General features: G+C 40.3%; 2 protein-coding genes and 1 pseudogene across 2 annotated transcripts in view; 2 read left to right on the forward strand and 1 right to left on the reverse strand.

Annotated features, from left to right (window-relative positions):
* Nucleotides 1-24,119, reverse strand: part of TEX11 (testis expressed 11) — a 290,530-nt gene that overhangs the window by 262,417 nt on the left and 3,994 nt on the right. Inside the window, exons 2-3 of the mRNA XM_015127634.3 lie at nucleotides 21,094-21,178; nucleotides 8,768-8,847 (exon numbers count right to left, since the gene is read on the reverse strand). Of these exons, the coding sequence (XP_014983120.3) occupies nucleotides 8,768-8,847; nucleotides 21,094-21,178 (165 nt within the window). The remainder of the gene's footprint in view (nucleotides 1-8,767; nucleotides 8,848-21,093; nucleotides 21,179-24,119) is intronic.
* On the forward strand, nucleotides 5,104-5,671 carry LOC100430304 (WASH complex subunit 3 pseudogene; annotated as a pseudogene).
* LOC114674767 (large ribosomal subunit protein eL37-like) lies at nucleotides 23,750-24,080 on the forward strand. Its single transcript, XM_077988369.1, has one exon. It carries the CDS (start codon nucleotides 23,777-23,779, stop codon nucleotides 24,068-24,070), a length of 294 nt encoding a protein of 97 aa, XP_077844495.1. The 5' UTR covers nucleotides 23,750-23,776; the 3' UTR covers nucleotides 24,071-24,080.

The following is a 24,119-nucleotide window of genomic DNA, read 5'->3' on the forward strand; positions in this document are numbered from 1 at the left end:
TGAAGGAGCTCACAGTATTGTAACTGGTAGATATCCCAACATGCACAAAAATGCAAAATGTGGAAACAGCCCTGGATGTGAACAGTAGGAACATCAGGCAGTAGGCCTCCCTAAGAAAGGATCTTCCTCCCTCCTTTCCAGAAAGGAACAGAGAATACAATTACTTTGGCTGGACAGAAACAGAGTTCTAGGTGGCTGACAACACAAGTTAATGAAAAACATCCAGTCCTACCTCTTCATCAGTCACTGGATTCAGGTTATAGTACACAGTGTGACACCATATTCATAGAAGATCATCACCGAATTTCAAATCGAATATGAGCAAGAATTACCAAACAATTGAGGGAAACCAATGCCATGAAAGGACATCACACTCAACAACAGAATATCTGAGAAAATAGAATTGAGAGAGCTAGCAGATGGAAACATACAGAGATATAAAATTATAATCCACAGAGTTAAATAATAGTCACAATCAATAACATGCCTTTTCAGTTTTCATTATTTGGGATCAACAAAGCTAAAAATGCAAATGTTAGAGGTGACAGAAGGTGGAAGGTTAAAGGGAAAGAGAGATAGAAAGAATGGAAATATCCTCACAAAGTAGCAAGTAAAGAGATAAACTCCAAATCTGATTTTTTTTAAAAAAAGAAAGAAAAGTTTAAATACATGACTTGGGCTGAGCATGGTGTGGCTCACGCCTGTAATCCTAGCCCTTTGTGAGGCTGAGGTGAAAGGATAACTTCAGGCCAGGAATTCGAGACTGGCCTGAGCAACATAACATAGCAAGACCCTGTCTCTACAAAAAATTTAAAAATTAGTTGGGCATGGTGGTGCACACCTGTGGTCTCAGCTACTAGGGAGGCTGAGGCAGGAAGATCGCTTGAGCCTGGGAGGTGAAGGCTGCAGTGAGCCATGATCACGCCACTGCACTCCATCCTGGACGACAGGCAATGTGACTCTGTCTCAAAAAAAAAAAAATATATATATATATATATATATAATTTTAGGCCAGGCACCGTGGCTCATGCCTGTAATCCCAGCACTTTGGGAGGCCGAGGTGGATGGATTTCTTAAGCTCAGGAGTTCGAGACCAGCCTGGGCAACACGGTGAGACCCCCCCCCCATCTCTACTAAAAATACAAAAAAATTAGCTGGGCATGGTGGTGCGCACCTGTGGTCCCAGCTACTTGGGAGGCTGAGATGGGAAGATCGCTTGAGCCCAGGGTGCCAAGGTTGCAGTGAGCCAAGATCACGCCATTGAACTCTAGCCTGGGTGACAGAGCAAGATCCTATCTCAAAAAAAGTATACTTTTAAAATACATACATATATACAAAAAATTATATGCATGTGTATATAAAATATATACAATTTAAAGTTTTAAAAGACAGCCAACAGATAAATTTAAAATAGTATAATATAATTAACAAAAATTGAGAGAGGATGGTGGAGGTAACATGATATAATATGAGATAAATCCTCATCCATTATAATAGCAAATAAATAGATCATAAATAAAGCTGATAAATCAATAATTAGTTATTGGCCAGGCATAGTGGCTCATGTCTGTAACCCTAGCACTTTGGGAGGCCGAGGCGGGTGGATAGCCTGAGCTCAGTAATTTGAGACCAGCCTGGGCAACAACCAGCAAAACCCCATCTCTACTAAAAATACAAAAAATTAGCTGAGCGTGGTGGTGCATGCCTGTAGTCCCAGCTACTCAGGAGACTGAGGCACAAGAATCGCTTGAGCCCTGAAGGTGGAGGTTGCAGTGAGCCGAGATCATGCCACTGCACTCCAGCTTGGGCGACAGAGTGAGACCCTGTCTCAAAAAAAAAAAAAAAAAAAGAAAGAAAGAAAAAAAAGAATTAGTTATTGTTACAAGCAGAATTATGTCCCTTCAAAATCCTACACTGTAGCCCTAACCTCCAACACCTCAGAATGTAACTGTATTTATAGATAGGGGATTTAAGAAAGGATTGCATTAAAATGAGGCCATTAGGGCAGGCCCTAATTTCATCTAACTGATATCCTTATAACCAGAGGAAATTTGGACACACAAATGGACACAAAGAATGAGCACACACAGAGGAAAGGCCGTGTGAGAGGACACAGTAAAAAGGTGGACATCCACAAGCCAAGGAAAGAGTACTCAGAAGAAATCAAACCTGCTGATACCTTGATCTTGAACTTCTAGCCTTCAAAACTGTGAGAAAATAAATATCTGTTGTTTAAGCCAACCAACCTGTGATATTTTGTTATGGCAGCCCTCCCAAACCAATACAGTGATACAAGCATGTAACTAAGATACATAGAGAGAACCATGAGAGTGGAAACAGAAATGGTTACAGTAATAGCCTTAAAAGTGGCTAAGACATATGCACAAGGCAATTCATTGCAGCCCCCAAATGTCTATCAAGGGAGGCTGGTTGAACGTAATAAGGTACATACAGCAACTGAAATACAGGTATTAAAAATAAGGAATATTTCTTTTTATTATTATTATTATTATTATTATTATTATTATACTTTAAGTTCTAGGGTACATGTGCATAATGTGCAGGTTTGTTACATATGTATACTTGTGCCATGTTGCTGTGCTGCACCCATCAACTCGTCAGCACCCATCAACTCGTCCTTTACATCAGGTATAACTCCCAATGCAATCCACCCCTCCCTCCTCCCCATAATAGGCCCCAGTGTGTGATGTTCCCCTTCCCGAGTCCAGGTGTTCTCATTGTTCAGTTCCCACCTATGAGTGAGAGCATGCGGTGTTTGGTTTTCCATTCTTGTGATAGTTTGCTGAGAATGATGGTTTCCGGCTGCATCCATGTCCCTACAAAGGACACAAACTCATCCTTTTTTATGGCTGCATAGTATTCCATGGTGTATGTGTGCCACATTTTCTTAATCCAGTCTGTCACTGATGGACATTTGGGTTGATTCCAAGTCTTTGCTATTGTGAATAGTGCCGCAATGAACATACGTGTGCATGTGTCTTTATAGCAGCATGATTTATAATCCTTTGGGTATATACCCAGTAATGAGATGGCTGGGTCATATGGTACTTCTAGTTCTAGATCTTTGAAGAATCGCCATACTGTTTTCCATAATGGTTGAACTAGTTTACAATCCCACCAACAGTGTAAAAGTGTTCCTATTTCTCCACAGCCTCTCCAGCACCTGTTGTTTCCTGACTTTTTAATGATTGCCATTCTAACTGGTGTGAGATGGTATCTCATTGTGGTTTTGATTTGCATTTCTCTGATGGCCAGTGATGACGAGCATTTTTTCATGTGTCTGTTGGCTGTATGCATGTCTTCTTTTGAGAAATGTCTGTTCATATCCCTTGCCCACTTTTTGATGGGGTTGTTTGTTTTTTTCTTGTAAATTTGTTTGAGTTCTTTGTAGGTTCTGGATTATTAGCCCTTTGTCAGATGAGAAAAAATAAGGAATATTTCTACATATTTCTATGGAGTAATCCCTAGGATATAATGTTAAATAAGGGGGAAAAAAATCAGGTGAAAAGGCTGGGCGCGGTGGCTCATGCCTGTAATCCCAGCACTTTGGGAGGCCGAGGTGGGTGGATCACAAGGTCAGGAGTTCGAGACCAGCCTGGCCAATATGGTGAAACCCCATCTCTATTAGAAATACAAAAAAATTAGCCGGGCGTGGTGGCAGGTGCCTGTAATCCCAGCTCTCAGGAGGCTGAGGCAGGAGAATCACTTGAACCCAGGAGGCGGAGGTTGCAGTGAGTCGAAATCATGCCACTGCACTCCAGCCTGGGTGACTGAGTGAGACTCCATCTAAAACAAAACAAAACAAAAACAACAACAACAACAACAAAAAAAAATCAGGTGAAGAAGAGTATATATGGAATGTTACCATTTATCTAAGAAAATGGGGGAATGAGGGGAGATATGAGTATATACTTGCCTGCTTATATCTGAACACATATTTTATATAAATTTTGTACATATGTTTTAAAATATTTTATATTTTAATATAATATATATTTATATATAATATAAAAATACATTATATAATCCCTTACATGAAATGGTGTAATATTTGCATATAACCTATACACATCCTCCCATATACTATAAATCATCTCTAGATGATTTAATATAATATAAATGCTATGTGAATAGTTGTTATACTGTATTTTTATTTGTATTTTTTTATTGTATTGTTATCTTTATAAGACTTTTTGGTAATATTTTCAATCCATGATTGGCTGAATCCAAGGATTCAGAAACATACTGCCTATAAATTATTCTGACAAATATCAAACCTGAATCAGAACAAGCTTGTAGATCTAATTATCAGTTTATAGAAAACAAGGGTTAGAGGAAACAATGGACTATTAAGTGACACCATGAGGATGCACCAGAACCCAGAATTTAGAAAACTCTATAGGACAACCTCATTTCTTCAACAAATAAATCTGTTCAACAGATTTAAAAAAAAAAAAAAAAAAAAGAGAAGAAAACATGTAGTTTTATTAAAACAGACATATTAGGCCGGGCGCGGTGGCTCACGCCTGTAATCCCAGCACTTTGGGAGGCCGAGACGGGCGGATCACGAGGTCAGGAGATCCAGACCATCCTGGCTAACACGGTGAAACCCCGTCTCTACTAAAAAATACAAAAAAACTAGCCGGGCGAGGTGGCAGGCGCCTATAGTCCCAGCTACTCGGGAGGCTGAGGCAGGAGAATGGCGTGAACCCGGGAGGCGGAGCTTGCAGTGAGCTGAGATCCGGCCACCGCACTCCAGCCTGGGTGACAGAGCGAGACTCCGTCTCAAAAAAAAAAAAAAAAAAAAAAAAACAGACATATTAACAAAATACAAAGTATGGATTATCTTTGGTCCTGATTTTAAGAAACCAATTGGAGAGGGGGTGGGAGGACTAGATATTTGATTTGGGGAAATCTTTGTTAGGTTTTATCAAGTGTGATAAAGTGAACTGGGTTTGTTGAATATAAAAATACATTGTCTTGGGGGACGTGGGGAAGCATTGGGACACAATTACAGGGTTGGGCAGGCCCCATCTGGTAGGAGTTCATGGGTGAGTCCTGGGTCCCCTGCTTGCTGAGGAGATGGATAAAGATGGGCTTCCTCTCGTGGGAGTCAGGCATAGACTTGATCAAGGTGCCAGCTATTCAACAGAAAAGAATGGTGACTTTTCTAAACCAAATTGTGGTGCACACTGTATAGTTCCTTAACTGCTCTTCTACATTTAGTGAGGAAAAACTGGCAAACCTTTATCTTTTTATCCAGAAAATTATATTGTAGATGCAAAGTTGTCATCTATACCAGGCCTAGATGATGGCACATTTGAAGTATCTCCTTAAAGTGCCACCAATGTCACAAATGGATCACGTTCTGAAGTCACCTCAGGGTAATAACAGCAGGACAGTACATAAGACTCTGGACCACAGGAAAGTCAAGTATTAGCAGGAAATAACTGTAGCTAAAGATTCAAGATATGTCATATATCTCAAAATGGTTCAAGTGAGTGTACCAGTGATGGCAATAAGAAACAAAATGATATCAGAAGGACTAGACCCAGATCTTCTTGAGACATCAGATGCTCCAGTGCCTGATGGCAAAAGTGAAAAAACTGCAGAACAAAGTTCAGATAGCAAATCTTCTTTTAGTGACTAAGCTTAATTTTGATAAGAATTACATGTGCATGCGTATTGCAAAATCATGGAACCAACCCAAATGCCCATCAATCAACAAGTGGATTAAAAAACTGTGGTATATATATACAACTGAATACTATGCAGCCATAAAAAGGAATGAATTAACAGCATTTACAGTGACCTGGATGAGATTGGAGACTATTATTCTAAGTGAAGTAACTCAGGAATGGAAAACCAAACATCTTATGTTCTCACTGACATGTGGGAGCTAAGCTATGAGGATGCAAAGACATAACAACGATACAATGGACTTTGGGGATTTGGAGGGAAGAGTGGGAGTGGGGCAAGGGATAAAAGACTATAAATATGATGTCTTGTATACTGCTCGGGTGATGGGTGCACCAAAATCTCACAAATCACCACTAAAGAACTTACTCATGGACGGACGCAGTGGCTCATGCCTGTAATCCCAGCACTTTGGGAGGCCAAGGTAGGTGGATCACGAGGTCAGGAGTTCAAGACCAGCCTGGCCAAGATGGTGAAACTCCATCTCTACTAAAAATACAAAAATTCGCCAGGTGCAGTGGCAGGCGCCTGTAATCCCAGCTTCTCAGGAGGCTGAGGCAGGAGAATTGCTTGAACCCGGGTAGCAGAGGTTGCAGTGAGCCAAGATCATGCCACTGCACTCCAGCCTGGGCGACAGAGTGAGACTCCATCTCAAGAAAAAAAAAAAAAAAAGAACTTACGTAACCAAATACCACCTATACCCCAATAATTTGTGGAAAAATAGAAAATAAATAAATAAATAAATGTGTTGGGGTACATTTACATTCTATAAGAGATTGAACTCTCCTAGTTCTAAAAACATCAAATGGCCATGTATACACCACCAAGCTTCCTCTATGTTTTAAAAAATTAAGCATTACAAGCTGAAAAAGAAATACATTGTCTTTTAGAAACACATACTGAAATATTTATGGGCAAAATTATACATTTTGAATTTGCTTAAAAATAATCCAGTGGGTTGGTCAGGCGCAGTGGTGGCTCACACCTATAATCCCAAAACTTTGAGATGCCAAGGTGGGCGGATCACCTGAGATCAGGAGTTCGTGACCAGCCTGGCCAACATGGTGTAACCCCGTCTCTACTAAAAATACAAAAATCAGCCGGGTGTGGTGGTGGGTGCCCGTAATTCCAGCTACTCAGGAGGCTGAGGCAGGAGAATCACCTGAACCCAGGAGGCAGGGGTTACAGTGAGCTGAGATCATGCCACTGCACTCCAGCCAGGGTGACACAGCAAGACTCTATCTCAAAAAAAAATTAAAAATAATAAAAATAATGCAGTGGGGCCAGGGGTTTGCTATTCGAGGAGATATAGAAGAAACAAGAGTGGCTATGAGTTGACGATTACTCTAACTGAGTGATGGGTAAATGGGGGGAATCACTGTACTATCTTACCTGTTTTATATATGAGCTTTTACAAAATAAAATATTTTAAAACACTGGGAAAAATATTTTTCTACTAAAAAATGTATTTGCCCTAAGGAGCAAGAGAACAGATAAGGCTGGGTGCGGTGTCTCACTCTTGTAATCCCAGCACTTTGGGAGGCCGAGGCAGGTGGATCACTTGAGGTCAGGAGTTCGAGACCAGCCTGGCCAACATGGTGAAACCCTGTCTCTACTTCAAAAAAAAAAAAAAAAAAAATTAGCCTGACATGGTGGCACACCTGTAATCCCAGTTACTCGGGAAGCTGAGGCAGGAGAACCACTTGAACCCGAGAGATGGAGGCTGCAGTGAGCCGAGATCATGCCATTGCACTCCAGTCTGGGCTACAGAGTGAGACCCTGTCAAAAAAAAAAAAAAAAGAGAGAGAACAGATAGAGAGGGATGGAGCAGAAAATCACTTTTTATTACTTTAATTACTTTTCTGAACAACTTAATTTTACATAAACATACATTTGCATTTTGGGGGGTGGAAATAAATGTTTACAAAATTAATCTTTTAGGCCGGGCGCAGTGGCTCACGCCTGTAATCCCAGCACTTTGGGAGGCCGAGGTGGGCAGATCACTTGAGGTCAGGAGTTCAAGACCAGCCTGGCCAACATGGTGAAACCCTGTCTCTACCAAAAATACAAAAATTAGCCGGGCGTGGTGGCGCATGCCTGTAATCCCAGCTACTCGGGAGGCTGAGGCAGGAGAATTGCTTGAACCTAGGAGATGGAGGTTGCAGTGAGCTCAGATCACACCACTGCATTCCAGCCAGGGTGACTCCTTCTCAAAATAAAAATTTTTTTAAAATCTTCTAAATAACAGAAATGTAAGAGGAAGACCTCCACTTTCAGCCATGATGGAATAGCTCAATTCAAACTGACTGTCCCACTCTAAACAACCCTAAAAGCTGGAGAAGCTATAACTGTGTGAAGGCACTGGAGTGGCTACAATCTTTGAAATAAGGAAAACACGCAAGGTGAACCCTGAGTTCAACTCAGTTTTATCATATTATATATGATACAGGATTTATCAGGCTGTTGTCATAGCATTTTACATGGACAAATTCTACCACTATGTACTTACGCATACATTTTATAGTTTACAAAGCATTTTTCACAAAAACTCTAATTTTAACTCTATAACACTCTAAGGTAGATATTACCATTTTCATTTTACAAATGAGAAAACTAAGTAATCTTCCAATGTCACATAGCTAGTCAGTGGCAGACCTAACCTAGGTCTTCAGACTTCAAATCCTGTACTCTTTTCCTTATTTACTTAGTGCTTCAAATTTTTCATTTGAAAAACTCATTTAGAACTAAGTATTACCATTCCCTTAGATGAAGAAACAGTTACTCTATCAAGTTAGAGGTGAGAAAAGTAAAAAATAAATCATCAACCCAGAATTATAAGTTCAGTATTTGGTTCATTGAACCACTATAATAACTACAGTATTCTGAGAACTTTAACTGTAGTAAATATATCATTATAAAAGGAACACCACCAAAAAAGAATAGCACTAAAAGATTCAGCCCCCTTCCAGTTTCACACTAACTTTAACCATTTTCATAGAAGTAACAACCATCTCATTTCATCTCCACTTTCTCCTAAATTAAGACTTACCATAATCAGTCGTTGAATACCTTGTTCTGAGGCAAATGAAGCTTCACACATACTCAGCAACTTGCAAGCAACATAATGTACTGCAAAACAGTAATTAGGCAATGATAAACACAAAACATTCATTCTCCTTTTATATACACCAATAAAGATAAAAGACGATTGAAAGGAAGCCAGTTTTGTTGTTATTAAAAATAAAAATCGTAAAAGCCTTTTTAAAAAATCAGTTTTCAAAAGTAAATGACCTGAAACTTATTAAATGGATCATTTACTGAATGCTTCAGTAAGAGATTTATTTATTTATTTATTTATTTATTATTTATTTATTTTTGAGACAGAGTCTCACTCTGTCGCCCAGGCTGGAGTGCAGTGACGTGTGATCTTGGCTCACCACAGCCTCTGCCTCCCGGATTCCAGTGATTCCCCTGCCTCAGCCTCCCGCGTAGCTGGGATTACAGGCGTGCGCCACCACACCCAGCTGATTTTTGTATTTTTAGTAGAGACGGGGACTCAGGTCTCGAACTCCTGACCTCTGGTGATCCACCCGCCTTGGCCTCCCAAAGTGCTGGGATTACAGGTGTGAGCCACTGTGCCCAGCCTAGAGAGATATTTAATACTTAAATTTTAATTTCTTAAAGCCTTAAGTCCCAAAGACTCACTAAAAATACCTGATTCCACATGATGCTCTTGTGTATACCATGTTAACAGAAAAATAATTCTAAATTCAATTGACCTAAAGCTATTCGACATCTGACAAAATCTCTGGACATCAGAATAGTTTTTTATTTTTCTCCTAAAACGTGAAACTTTCTAAATATATATATATATATATATATATAATTTTTTTCTGTAGAGAGGGGGTCTCGCTCTGTCACTCACCCAAGCTAGAATACAGTGGCATGATCATAGCTCGCTGTAGCCTCAAATTCCTGGGCCCAAGAAAGCCTCCCACCTCAGCCTCCCAAAGTGCTGGGATTACAGGTGTGAGCCACCACAACTGGCCTAAACATACTCTTTTCTGTAGATGTCATAACAGTTCTTAAAGTAAATTTAGAAAATACAGACAACTTCATTATATAGCTCATTTTCTTTGAAAATAGGGAAGTTTGAATAATTATAACCTCTTTATTTCTCTAGTTTATTTCAGCATAAAACATATTCAAGTTTTAAAATACAGCTTCACAAATAAATGAACTAGTTACCTTTATGTTAGATATCAGCAGCCATTCTACCTATGCTAACACCACTTCTAATTAATAGTCCTTTGAAAAAAAGATTTGCCTAGCAGAAATTACAGGGTAATTGAAATGGTCAGATTTCTATTGCCCATCATAAAGTGTAAAATCTATTCATCACTTAACAAAATTAATTTGTTCTAAAAAACACTTTTGGTAAAATAATTACTAATCGTATATTTATACTAACTTCAATTTCCAGTTTTGAAAATTTTTGAAAGTGTTTCTTTTTGGCTGGACACAGTGGCTCACACCTATAATCCCAACACTTTAAGAGGCTGATGTGGGTAAATCACCTGAGCTCAGGAGTTCAAGACCAGCCTGACCAACAAGGTGTAACCATGTCTCTAGTAAAAATAGAAAAAAAAAAAAAAAAACTAGCTGGGAGTGGTGGTGCATGCCTGCAATCCCAGCTACTAGAGAGACTGAGGCATGAGAATCTCTTCAACCTGGGAGGCGGAAGTTGCAGTGAGCTGAGATCATGCCATTGCACTCTAGCCTGGGCAATAAGAACACAACTCCAACTCCAACTCAAAAAAAAAAAAAAAAAGAAGAAGAAGAAGAAAAGGTGAAGTTTGGACTGGGCGGAACTCAACACAGTGCGACAAAGCAGCTGTGGCCAGACTGCCTCTCTAGATTCCTCCTCACTGGGCAAGGCATCTCTGAAAGAAAGGCAGCAGCCCCAGTCAGGGTCTTATAGATAAAACTCCCATCACCCTGGGACAGAGCACCTGGAGGAAGGGGCGTCTGTGGGCACAGCTTCAGTGAACTTAAACTTTCCTGCCTGCCGGCTCTGAAGAGAGCAGCTGATCCTGACAAGGAGGATTCTCCCAGCACACCACTCAAGCTCTGCCAACGGACAGACTGCCTCCTCAAGTGGGTCCCTGACCCCGGTGCCTCCTGACTGGGAGAGACCTCCCAACAGGGATCTAGAAAAACCTCATACAGAAGAGTTCCAGCTGGCATCAGGCTGGTGCCCCTCTGGGACAAAGCTTCCAGAGGAAGGAGCAGGCAGCAATCTTTGCTGTTCTGTAGCTTCCACTGGTGATAACCAGGTGAACAGGGTCTGTAGTGGACCTCCAGCAAACTGCAGCAGACCTGCAGAAGAGGGGCCTGACTCTTAGAAGAAAAACTAACAAACGGAAAGCAACAACATCAACATCAATAAAAAGGACCCCCACACAAAAACCCCATCCAAAGGTCACCAGCCTCAAAGATCAAAAAGGTAGATAAATCCACAAAGATGAGGAAAAACCAGTGCAAAAATGTTGAAAATTCCCAAAACCAGAATGCCTCTTCCCCTCAAAATGATCACAACTCCTCTCCAGCAAGGGCACAAAACTGGACAGAGAATGAGTTTGACAAATTGACAGAAGTAGGCTTCAGAAGGTGGGTATAACAAATTCCTCTGAGCTAAAGGAGCATGTTCTACCCAATGCAAGGAAACTAAGAACCTTGATAAAAGGTTACAGGAACTGCTAACTAGAATAACCAGTTTAGAGGGGAACATAAATGAACTGATGAGCTGAAAAACAGCAGGAGAACTTCGTGAAGCATACACAAGTATCAACAGCCAAATCAATCAAGCAGAAGAAAGGATGTCAGAGACTGAAGATCAACTTACTGAAATAAGGCATGAAGACAAGATTAGAGAAAAAAGAGTGAAAAGGAACAAACGAAGCCTCCAAGAAATATGGGACTATGTGAAAAGACCAAACGTACGATTGATTGATGTATCTGAAAGTGATGGGGAGAATGGAACCAAGTTGAAAAACACAATTCAGGATATTATCCAGGAGAACTTCCCCAACCTGGCAAGACAGGCTAACATTCAAATTCAGGAAATATGGAGAACACCACTAAGATACTCCTCAAGAAGAGCAACCCCAAGACACATAATCATCAGATTCTCCAAGATTGAAACAAAGGAAAATATATTAAGGGCAGCCAGAGAGAAAGGTCAGGTTACCCACAAAGGGAAACCTATCAGAATAACAGTGGATCTCTCTGCAGAAACCCTACAAGCCAGAAGACAGTGGGGGCCAATATTCAACATTCTTAAAGAAAAGAATTTTCAGCCGGGTGCAGTGGCTCACACTTGTAATCCCAGCACTTTGGGAGGCCGAGGTAGGAGGATCACAAGGTCAGGAGTTCAAGACCTGCCTGGCCAATATGGTGAAACCCTGTCTATACTAAAAATACCAAAAAAAAATTAGCTGGGCATGGTGGCACATGCCTGTAGTCTCAGCTGCTCGGGAGGCTAAGGCAGAAGAATCACTTGGACCCGGGAGGCAGAAGTTGCAGTGAGCTGAGATCACGCCACTGCACTCCAGCCTGGGCAACAGAGTGAGATGCCATCTCAAAAAAAAAAAAGAAAGAAAGAAAAGAAAAAAAGAAAGAAAGAAAAGAAAAGAATTTTCAACTCAGAATTTCATATCCAGCCAAAATAAGTTTCATAAGCAAAAGAGATTTCCAAACAAGCAAATGCTGTCGGATTTTGTGACCACCAGGCCTACCTTACAAGAGCTCCTGAAGGAAGCACTAAATGTGGAAAGGAAAAACCAGTACCAGCCACTGCAAAAACACACCAAAATATAAAGAACAAGGACACTATGAAGAAACTGCATTAACTAATGGGCAAAATAACCAGCTAGCATCAAGATGACAGGATCAAATTCACACATAACAATATTAACCTTAAATGTAAATGGGCTAAATGCCCCAATTAAAAGACACAGACTGGCAAATTGGATAGAGTCAAGACCCATCAGTGTGCTGTATTCAGGAGACCCATCTCACGTGCAAAGACACACATAGGCTCAAAATAAAGGGATGGAGGAATATTTACCAAACAAATGGAAAGCAAAAAAAAAAAGGAGGGGTTGCAATCCTAGTCTGATAAAACACACTTTAAACCAACAAAGATCAAAAAAGACAAAGAAGGGCATTACATAACGGTAAAGGGATCAATTCAACAAGAAGAGCTAACTATCCTAAATATATATGCACCCAATACAGGAGCACCCAGATTCATAAAGCAAGTCCTTAGAGACCTACAAAAAGACTTAGACTCCCACACAATAACAGTGGGAGACTTTAACACCCCATTGTCAATATTAGATAGATCGAGACAGAAAATTAACAAGGATATTCAGGACTTGAACTCAGCTCTGGACCAAGCAGACCTAATAGACGTCTACAGAACTCTCCACCCCAAATCAACAGAATATACACTCTTCTCAGCACCATATAGCACTTATTCTAAAATCAACCACATAGTTGGAAGTAAAACACTCCTCAGCAAATGCAAAAGAACGGAAATCAAAACAGTCTCTCAGAACACAGTGCAACCAAATTAGAACTCAGAATGAAGAAACTTGCTCAAAACCGCACAACTACAAGGAAATTGAACACCCTGCTCCTGAATGACTACTGGGTAAATAACGAAATTAAGGCAGAAATAATGAAGCTATTTGAAACCAATGAGAACAAAGAGACAACATATCAGAATCTCTGGGACACAGTTAAAGCAGTGTTAAAAGGGAAATTTATAGCACTAAATGCCCACATCGGAAAGCTGGAAAGTTCTGAAATCGACACCCAAACATCACAATTAAAAGAACTAGAGAAGCAAGAGCAAACAAATTCAAAAGTCACCAGAAGACAAGAAATAACTAAGATCAGAGCAGAACACAAGGAGATAGAGACATGAAAAATCCTTCAAAAAATCAATGAGTCCAGGAGCTGATTTTCTGAAAAGATTAACTGAATATCATAGATAGACTGCTAGCCAGATTAATAAAGTAGAAAAGAGAGAAGAATCAAATAGGCAATAAAAAATGATAAAGGGGCTATCACCACTGATCCCACAGAAATACAGACTACCATCAGAGAATACTATAAACACCTCTATGCAAATAAACTAGAAAATCTAGAAAAAGTGAATAAATTCCTGCACACATACACTCTCCCAAGACAAAACCAGAAGAAGTCGAATCCCTGAATAGACCAATAACAAGTTCTGAAATTGAGGCAGTAATTAATAGCCTACCAACCAAAAAAAAGAAAAAGAAACTCTCGGACCAGACAGATTCACAGCTGAATTCTACCAGAGGTACAAAGAGAAGCTGGTACCATTCCTTCTGAAACTATTCCAATCAATAGAAAAAAAAGGGATTCCTCCCTAATTCATTTTATGAGGCCAGCATCATCCTGATACCAAAACCTGGCAGAGACACAACAAAAAAGGAAATTTCAGGCCAATATCCCTGATGAACATCAATGCAAAAATCCTCAATAAAATACTGGCAAACCGAATCCAGCAGCACATCAAAAAGCTTATCCACCACAATCAAGTTGGCTTCATCCCTGGGGTGCAAGGCTGGTTCAACATAGGCAAATCAATAAACATAATCCATCACATAAACAGAACCAATGACAAAAAGCACATGATTATCTCAATAGATGCAGAAAAGGCCTTCAATAAAATTCAACACCCCTTCATGCTAAAAGCTCTCATATCTCAAAATAATAAGAGTTATTTATGACAAACCCATAGCTAATATCATACTGAATGGGCAAAAGCTGGAAGTTTTCCTGTGGAAAACTGGCACAAGACAAAGATGCCCTCTCTCACTACTCTCATTCAACACAGTATTAGAAGTTCTGGCCAGGGCAATGAGGCAAGAGAAATAAATAAAGTGTATTCAATTAGGAAGACAGAAAGCCAAATTGTGTTTGCAGATGACATGATTGCATATTTAGACAATCCTGTCGTCTTAGCCCAAAAGCTCCTTAAGCTGATAAGCAACTTCAGCAAACTCTCAGGATACAAAATCAATGTGTAAAAATCACAAGCATTCCCATACACCAATAATAGACAAGCAGAGAGCCAAATCATGAGTGAAATCCCATTCACAACTGCTACACAGAGAATAAAATACCTAGGAATACAACTTACAAGGAATGTGAAGGATCTCTTCAAGGAGAACTACAAACCACTGCTCAAAGAAATAAGCAAGGACACAAACAAATGGAAAAAAATTCCATGCTCATGGATAGGAAAGATCAGTATCACGAAAATGGCCATACTGCCCAAAGTAATTTATAGATTCAATGCTATTCCCATCAAGCTACCATTGACTTTCTTCAAAGAACTAGAAAAAACTACTTTAAATTTCATATGGCACCAAAAAAGAGCCCGTGTAGCCAAGACAATCCTAAGCAAAAAGAATAAAGCTGGAGGCATCACACTACCTGACTTCAAACTATACTACAAGATTACAGTAACCAAAACAGCATGGTACTAGTACCAAAACAGATATATATACCAATGGAACAGAACAGAGGCTTCAGAAATAACACCACACATCTACAACCATCTGATCTTCAACAAACTTGACAAAAAAAGGCAATGGGGGAAGGATTCCCTATTTAATAAATGGTGTTGGGAAAACTGGCTAGCTATATGCAGAAAACAGAAACTGAATCCCTTCCTTACACCTTATACAAAAATTAACTCAACATGGATTAAAGACTTAAACATAAGACCTAAAACCATAAAAACCCTAGAAGAAAATGTAGGCAATACCATTCAGGACATGGGCATGGGCAAAGGCTTCATGACTAAAACACCAAAAGCAATTGCAGCAAAAGCCAAAATTGAAAAATGGGATCTAATTAAACTAAAGAGCTTCTGCACAGGAAAAGAAACTATCAACAGGGTGAACAGGCAACCTACAGAATGGGAGAAAATTTGTGCTATCTATCCATCTGACAAAGGTCTAATATCCAGAATCTACAAGGAACTTAAACAAACTTACAAGAAAAATACAAACAACCCCATCAAAAAGTAGGCAAAGGATATGAACAGCCACTTCTCAAAAGAAGACATTTATGCGGCCAAAAAAATATATGAAAAAAAGCTCATCATCACTGGTCATTAGAGAAATGCAAATGAAAACCACAATGATGTACCATCTCACTCCAATTAGAATGGCAATCATTTAAAAAGTCAGAAACAACAGATGCTGGCGAGGATGCGGAGAAATAGGAACGCTTTTACACTGTTGGTGGGAGTGTAACTTAGTTCAACCATTGTGGGAGACAATGTGGCAATTCCTCAAGGATCTAGAACCAGAAATACCATTTTGACCCAGCAATTCCATTACTGAGTATACACCCAAAGGATTATAAATCATTCTACTATGAAGACACAGGCACACGCATGTTTACTGCAGCACTATTCACAATAGCAAAGACTTGGAACCAACCCAAATGCTCATCAATGATAGACTGGATAAAGAAAATGTGACATATATACACCATGGGATACTATGCAGCCATAAAAAATGAGTGCATGTCCTTTGCAGGGACATGGATGAAACTGGAAACCATCATTGTCAGCAAACTAACACACGAACAGAAAACCAAACACCGCATGTTCTCACTCATAAGTGGGACTTGAACAATGAGAACACATGGACAAGGGAGGGGAACATCACACACCGGGGCCTGTCAGGGAGTGGGGGCAAGGGGAGAGAGAGCATTAGGACGAATACCTAATGCATGTGGGGCTTAAAACCTAGATGATGGGTTGATAGGTGCAGCAAATCACATGGCATATGTATACCTATGTAACAAGCCTGTGTGTTCTGCATAGGTATCCCAGAACTTAAAGTAAAATAAAATAAAATAAAGAAAAAGAAAATGTTTCCTTTTTTATTCCAAAGTTCCAAAGTTTGCTAATCCTTCAGTATTTTCAAAGACTCTGGTCTCTCAATTATTGCCCCTTTCTAAAAGTATCTTGAGTACCTCCCTCTCAACTTATTCCTTCTTCTCCACCTTCAAACGTACCCATCTCCTTACCTTGAAAAAAAAAAATCAACTAACCCCACTATGCTTCAAGTTTGCATCCATTTCTCCTCTTCCTTTGATTGACAAACTTCTTGAACTGAAAAGTCTGTCTACTAGCTCTACTGTTTTGCTACTCACTCATCTCCTTAAATGTCCGCAATGTGTTTTGCATCCTTACCACTTTACTAAAACTGCACTCTCAAAGATCACCTTCCTTAACTTCAGAGCAACATTTCATAATGGCCATAACCTTTCTGAAAAACATTACTCCCTTGGAGTTTCAGACCAGCCTAAGCAACATGGCAAAACCCATATCTACAAAAAATACAAAAATTAGTGGGGTGTGATGGTGCATGCCTTGTAGTCCCAGCTACTTGGGAGGCTGAGGTAGGAGGCTGACCTGAGCCCAAGAGGCAGGGGTTGCAGTGAGTCAGTATTGCACCACTGCACTCCAACCTGGGTGACAGAGCCGGATCCTGTCTCAAAAAAAAAAAAAAATTACTCCCTTGGCCTGAAATATCCTGGTCCTTGTGTGGGAAATATCTTAGTCTAAGAACTTTGTCTGCTCCAATCCTCACTCTCGTAATCCAGCTGTTTATAGTTATCACCAATAAGTCTTCAAGCCAAAGGCAGCTGAGGCTGAAACAGAATGCTACTTCCATATAAAGATGTTTTCTTTGTTGCTATAGCTCCGTCTTGTCTTCTCACCAGCCTGTTCCTGACCCCTCTATATTATAAACATCTTGGTTAGGTAATTGGTGACTGATACCTTTGAACATCCACTTTACTCTGCTCTACCCACAGCCTGAAATTGAATTGACTTTAGATAAACACAGGGTTGTACCCTCTGACATTTATAAATGTGTAAATTATTGTTTATCTAGCTTTAAACTATTCTTTCCGAAATCCTCAAGCATAATTTAAGATTGGTATCTTTGTTCTGGTATCTTACCTTTTCCCTTTCATTTACTCCATACCATAAAATGGTATAAGAACCCTATAAGGAGAACACACTCAATAAATGACTAATAAATCTCCAGTAGAATTTTTTTTTTTTTTTTTTTTTTGAGACAGCGTCTCGCTCTGTCGCCCAGGCTGGAGTGCAGTGGCCTGATCTCCGCTCACTACAAGCTCCGCCTCCCAGGTTCACGCCATTCTCCTGCCTCAGCCTCCTGAGTAGCTGGGACCACAGGAGCCCACCACCACGCCTGGCTAATTTTTCATAATTTTAGTAGAGATGGGGTTTCACTGTGTTAGCCAGGATGGTCTCGATCTCCTGACCTCGTCATCCACCTGCCTCAGCCTCCCAAAGTGCTGGGATTACAGGCGTGAGCCACCGCGCCCAGCCAATATCGTGTAGAGTTTTTTGACTGTTCCTTTTGGTCATCTATCTTTATTCTTTTTATTTTAACTTTGAAGCTGGTAGATTCAGAGTTAAAATCTCATTACTTTGTTCTTCTCTCAATACCACTGATTAATTTTGGTGTGCATGAGAAGCCCTGAGATATTTTTCAAATTATAGATATGCCCAGGTTTCATCCTGCACCTAAATGAATCAAAACCACCAATGGTAGGGCCTGGGCATCTGTATTTTTCACAGGCTTCACAGGTGATTCTGATTTTTGTGGGGGAGGGGGAGAGACGGAGTTTCACTCTTGTTGCCCAGGCTGGAGTGCAATGGTGAGATCTCAGCTCACTGCAACCTCTGCCTCCAAGGTTCAAGAGATTCTCCTGCTTCAGCCTCCCGAGTAGCTGGGATTATAGGCACGCACCACCATGCCCAGCTAATTTTTGTATTTTTAGTAGAGACAGGGTTTCACCATGTTGGCCAGGCTGGTCTTGAACTCCTGACCTCAGGTGATCCACTCACCTAGGCCTCCCAACGTGCTGGGATTACAGGCGTGAGCCACCACGACCAGCCTGATTCTCATTTATACCAATATTTAAGAACCACTGCTCTTTATTTTTTTCCTCAGAGAACTCAACTACTCTTCTGTCTTCAACTACCACCTCTGTGTAAATCATTGCCAAATCTATAGGCTCAGTCCTGATCTTTCTCATAAGCTCTAGTCTCACATCTCCAACCTTATTGTCATCTCAAATGCAACAGGTCTAAAACTAAAACTTACAAGTCATTCATCTACTTCTGACTTTCCTGTTCATTGTTTCATAATTCCTCCAAGTAATAAAGAATTATAGCTTATAAATCTTCATGACTTATTTCATCACATAGCACATAATCCAGGCACACTAAATTTGTTTTTAAGGAAACAAAATATATTCCAATAAATATATTTTTTAAATAAAATTATTTTAACTTGGAGGCCTCCTGCACTAACAATCTGTTCTCCACTGTATCAAAAATAGTATGAGGCCGGGCGCGGTGGCTCAAGCCTGTAATCCCAGCACTTTGGGAGGCCGAGACGGGCGGATCACGAGGTCAGGAGATCCAGACCATCCTGGCTAACACGGTGAAACCCCGTCTCTACTGAAAAATACAAAAGAACTAGCTGGGTGAGGTGGCGGGCGCCTGTAGTCCCAGCTACTTGGGAGGCTGAGGCAGGAGAATGGAGTAAACCCGGGAGGCGGAGCTTGCAGTGAGCTGCGATCCGGCCACTGCACTCCAGCCTGGGTGACAGAGCGAGACTCCGTCTCAAAAAAAAAAAAAGTATGATACACATAACAAGCACCCAAATATCTGATTAAGAACTGCTACGTGAACTGAGACAGTACATAGGACTCTCTTCTTTACTGTCTCTTGTCCGTTCTCTTATCCTTCCCTTTTCTTCTCTTATCGCTTGCCTTTCCCTCTTCTTCTCTCCCCCCTTGCCTTTCTCCTCTCCTTGCTTCCCCTTTTTTCTCCACTTTCCTTACCTGTTTAGTATTTTTCCTCTTACAGCCCCCCCGCTTTTTTTTTTTAACATTCTCTTTTCTCTTCCCTAGCTCTCTCATCTCCCTGGCCCAAATCCCATCAACACTGTGTGGTTCTGCCCTCACCCCTTGCCTTCCCTTAAAAAAGAAAAAGAAAAGAAGAAAAGAAATGAGACAGTACATGGGAAGAGGCTGTCACAGCCACTTCATCTACCATATCCCTATTTGATAAGCAGTAAACAGCTAAAGCAATATTTCTTCATATGCAGAACGGTAGGAGTTAAGAATTAATGCACTTTAATATCACACAGTTCACCTGTGTACTAAGTTTCTTCCACTGATAAATTCCTAGCTCTTACCTCCCCATAACTACAGGATCTAAGGCTCCTGGGAGCAATGATATCAATTTATCTAAGAGTTAAAGAGCTAGAACTGTTCTCTAAACATGCTAATAGAGTGGACTCATGAGTAAGTATATTATTGATTATATTAAGCACAATTACCCTATATCTACATGGAAGTTGTATACAGTTTTGTTTATATTCACAAAGATAGTTAGTAGTAAATTCTATTTGTTGCATACAGATAAAAGTCATTTGTCTTTACAATGTCAAGCAGTCCAGAGATTCACCCTTTGGTTTGTTACGTCAATGTATTCTTTATAATGAGCAATATACTTCCCATAAATGCATTTGCTGTCACTATGCCTATTGAAAATCAGTAACTGTCAGCACACTAGACTTTGCCCATTTAGCTAAAGCACTGGAACATTGCCAGACAGTGGACCACATTCAAAGCATCCAAGAAGATGAGTTTAGTTTGAGATTTTTGTTTTTTCGTTCTTGTTGTTTGCTCTCACAGGTAGAAATCATTTCCATAGTTTTTCTCGGTAACTCATTCCAATGTTTATCAATCCACTTCCTGAGGAAACTACTCTTTACACTTTTTAAAATCTGAGTATGTCATATGGTAACACTTATTCTATTATTAATAGAGGGGAAACTACTATTTGATGGTCCTTCAGAACCCTGAAGATTTTGATCATCTCCATGAGAAATAATCCATGTCCTTTAACATTTCTTTAAGTTCTCACTGTCTCACCTTTTAATCATCTTTGTTGTTCTCCTCCAGACTATTTCTTGCAGTGATACCTTTAAACGTTTGTTAATAAGGAGCTAACCTCTGAAAAAAATCATAAAACTGAGGGAGGCCATTTGCTTGAGAAACCAGTGTTCCTGGGTTGTTTTGTTTGTCTTTTAACAAATCTCTATCTAAGAACTGGCCAAAACATTATTTAAACTGCAGGAACACTATCCAATATATAGTAAGAACACTCCTCATAATACATGTCACAATATGTATACGTACATTTAATTTTCCGCTCTTCATTTACATGCCAACCTCCTCCTATGGTAAGTGCCCAGTTCCATAGGTTTACTGCCATTTCTTCAATCTGGTCAAAGAGAAACATTTCCTTAGCTAGTTAAAATACTGGCCACCTCCAACGGTATTTTCATTCTTGAATATCGTATGCTTATGCAACTATTATGGGTCATTTCCAGGCCCCCCATAATCTAGTCCCATACTACCTCTCCCCTCAAAAACTTACCCACTGTTAGCAATTATCTATTTCCTGAACACAACTTGTTCATTCCTATCAATGTGTCTTTATTCATACTATTGGCTTCACCTGATATACCTCCTCCCTTTGTTTTTTTGTAACTCAAATCCATTTCAGTCTCACCAACAACATAAATGAAGCTTTCAGCAACCCTTACAGTCTACGTTGTTCTTTCTTCTTTGAATTCATATATTCATTAAGTTGTATACAACTTGGCAATTAATTATATTACTTTGTATCATTTATTCTTTAGTTGTTTTAGTTCTCTTTTTTTAACCCAATTTATGCACAGCAGTGGTACAAAATGTATGTTAGTTTTAAGTCTTTTCTTCCACGCCACTTTTCTCACTTACCATTCCACATTTTTCTGATGAGCTTCAGTTTAAATAGATGATTTATTTAGCATTTGATACAGTTTGGATATTTTTCCCCTGGCAATCTCATATCATAATTTGATCCCCAGTGTTGGAGGTGGGGCTGATGGGAGGTACTTGGGTCACGGGGGTGGATCCCTCATTGTCTTGGTGCTGTCCTCACAGTAATGAGTGAGTTCTCAGTCTATTAGTTACTGCAAGATCTGATTCTTTAAAAAGAGCCTGGTACCTCCTCCTCTCTCTTTCCTCCTCTCTCATCATGTGATGCCTGCTCCCTTTCCCCTTCCACCATGATTGGAAACTTCCAGAGGCCCTCACTGGAAGCAGATGCCAGTGCCATGCTTCTTATACGATCTGCAGAACCATGAGCCAAATAAACTTCTTTTCCTTATCAATTACCCAGCCTCAGGTATTTCCTTTATACCAATGAAAATGGCCTAATGCAGCATGGTTGTCATTTCACTTATTATTCTGGGGCTAATTATCATGTCCATCTCCATCACATAGTATCCTTAGTGCCACAGTTGATCAAATGATTTTCTTTTTTCTTTTTTTTTTTTTTTTTTTTTTTGAGACGGAGTCTCACTTTGTTGCCCAAGCTAGAGTGCAATGGCGTGATCTCGGCTCACTGCAACCACCTCCTCCTGGGTTCAAGTGATTCTCCCACCTCAGCCTCCCAAGTAGCTGGGATTACAGGCACCCGTCATAATGCCCAGCTAATTTTTGTATTTTTAGTTGAGATGGGGTTTCACCATTTTGGCCAGACTGGTCTCGAACTCCTGACCTCAGGTGACCTGCCCGCCTCGACCTCCCAAAGTGCTGGGATTACAGCCATGAGCCACCAAGCCCGGCCGACTTTCATACTAAGTATTATTTCATTTGTATCACTAAAAACACATGGAGTTAATACTGCACTCCAAATTACCCAGAAGAACAAATGATTCGACGTATTATGATGGGAAATGAACATCCAGACTAAAATAGCTTAAAGAAGCTACCTGTTTTGGCATTTTGGAAAGCAATTTGGAAATATATAAAAGTGTTCGGCCAGGTGCGGTGGCTCACACCTGTGATCCCAGCACTTTGGGAGGCCAAGGCGGTCGGATTGCCTGAGGTCAGGTGTTCGAGACCAGCCTGGCCAACATGGTCAAACTCTGTCTCTACTAAAAAATACAAAAATTAGTCATGTGTGGTGCCAGGCGCCTGTAATCCCAGCTACTCGGGAGGCTGAGGCATGAGAATCACTTGACCCCAGGAGGCGGAGGTTACAGTGAGCCAAGATCATGCTACTGCACTCCAGCCTGGGCAAGACAGAGCAAGACTCCATCTCAATAAAAATAAATAAATAAATAAATAAATAAATAAATAAATAAATAAGAGAAACAATATAAATATCCAATAATAAAGAAATAAATAGGTGAATTATGATAAACTTTCTTGATGGAATAGTATTCATCCACTTAAAATAGTGGTCATGCCTGGACATGGTGGCTCACGCCTGTAATCCCAGCACTTTGGGAGGCCAAGGCAGGTGGATCACTTGAGGTCAAGAGTTTGACACCAGCCTGGCCCACGTGGTAAAACCCTGTCTCTACTAAAAATACAAAAGAAATAGCCGGGCGTGGTGGTGTGCACCTGTAGTCTCAGCTACTCAGGAGGCTGAGGCAGGAGAATCTCTTAAACCTGAGAGGCAGAGGTTGCAGTGAGTTGAGATCATGCCACTTGCACTCCAGCCTGAGCAACAGAGCGAGACTCCGTCTCAAAAAAAAAAGAAGAACTTCAATAAAATATTGTATTCTGGTCAATGATATGCACACTAAAACATTTGGGGGGGGGAATGTACTGTTGTCAGCAACTCACTTTAAAATACACCCAAAAAATAAGATGGGTTGATGGACAAATGTATATGTGATAAAGCAAATATGGTAAAATGTTTACAACTGTAAAAAGTAAGTGGCTGTTACGCAGGTGTCCAGTGTAATATTCTTTCAACTTTTCTGTTTGAAAATGTTTATTTTAAAATGTTGAGCTCTCTGGTCTCGGCTGCAGAAGCGAGATGACGAAGGGAACGTCATCATTTGGAAAGCGTCGCAATAAGATGCACACATTGTGCCGCCGCTGTGGCTCTAAGGCCTACCACCTTCAGAAGTCGACTTGTGGCAAATGTGGCTACCCTGCCAAGTGCAAGAGAAAGTATAACTGGAGTGCCAAGGCTAAAAGACGAAATACCACCAGAACTGGTCGAATGAGGCACCTAAAAATTGTATACCGCAGATTCAGGCATGGATTCTGTGAAGGAACAACACCTAAACACAAGAGGGCAGCTGTTGCAGCATCTAGTTCATCTTAAGAATGTCAACGATTAGTTATGCAATAAATGTTCTGGTTTTAAAAAATAC

The sequence above is a fragment of the Macaca mulatta genome, chromosome X (genome assembly GCF_049350105.2).
Source record: "Macaca mulatta isolate MMU2019108-1 chromosome X, T2T-MMU8v2.0, whole genome shotgun sequence".
NCBI classification, from domain to species: Eukaryota; Metazoa; Chordata; class Mammalia; order Primates; family Cercopithecidae; genus Macaca; species Macaca mulatta.

What these genes read in the sequence shown, in the direction of transcription:
- LOC114674767 (XM_077988369.1), top strand. Translation starts at nt 23,777, where the DNA reads ATGACGAAGGGAACGTCATCATTTGGAAAGCGTCGCAATAAGATGCAC.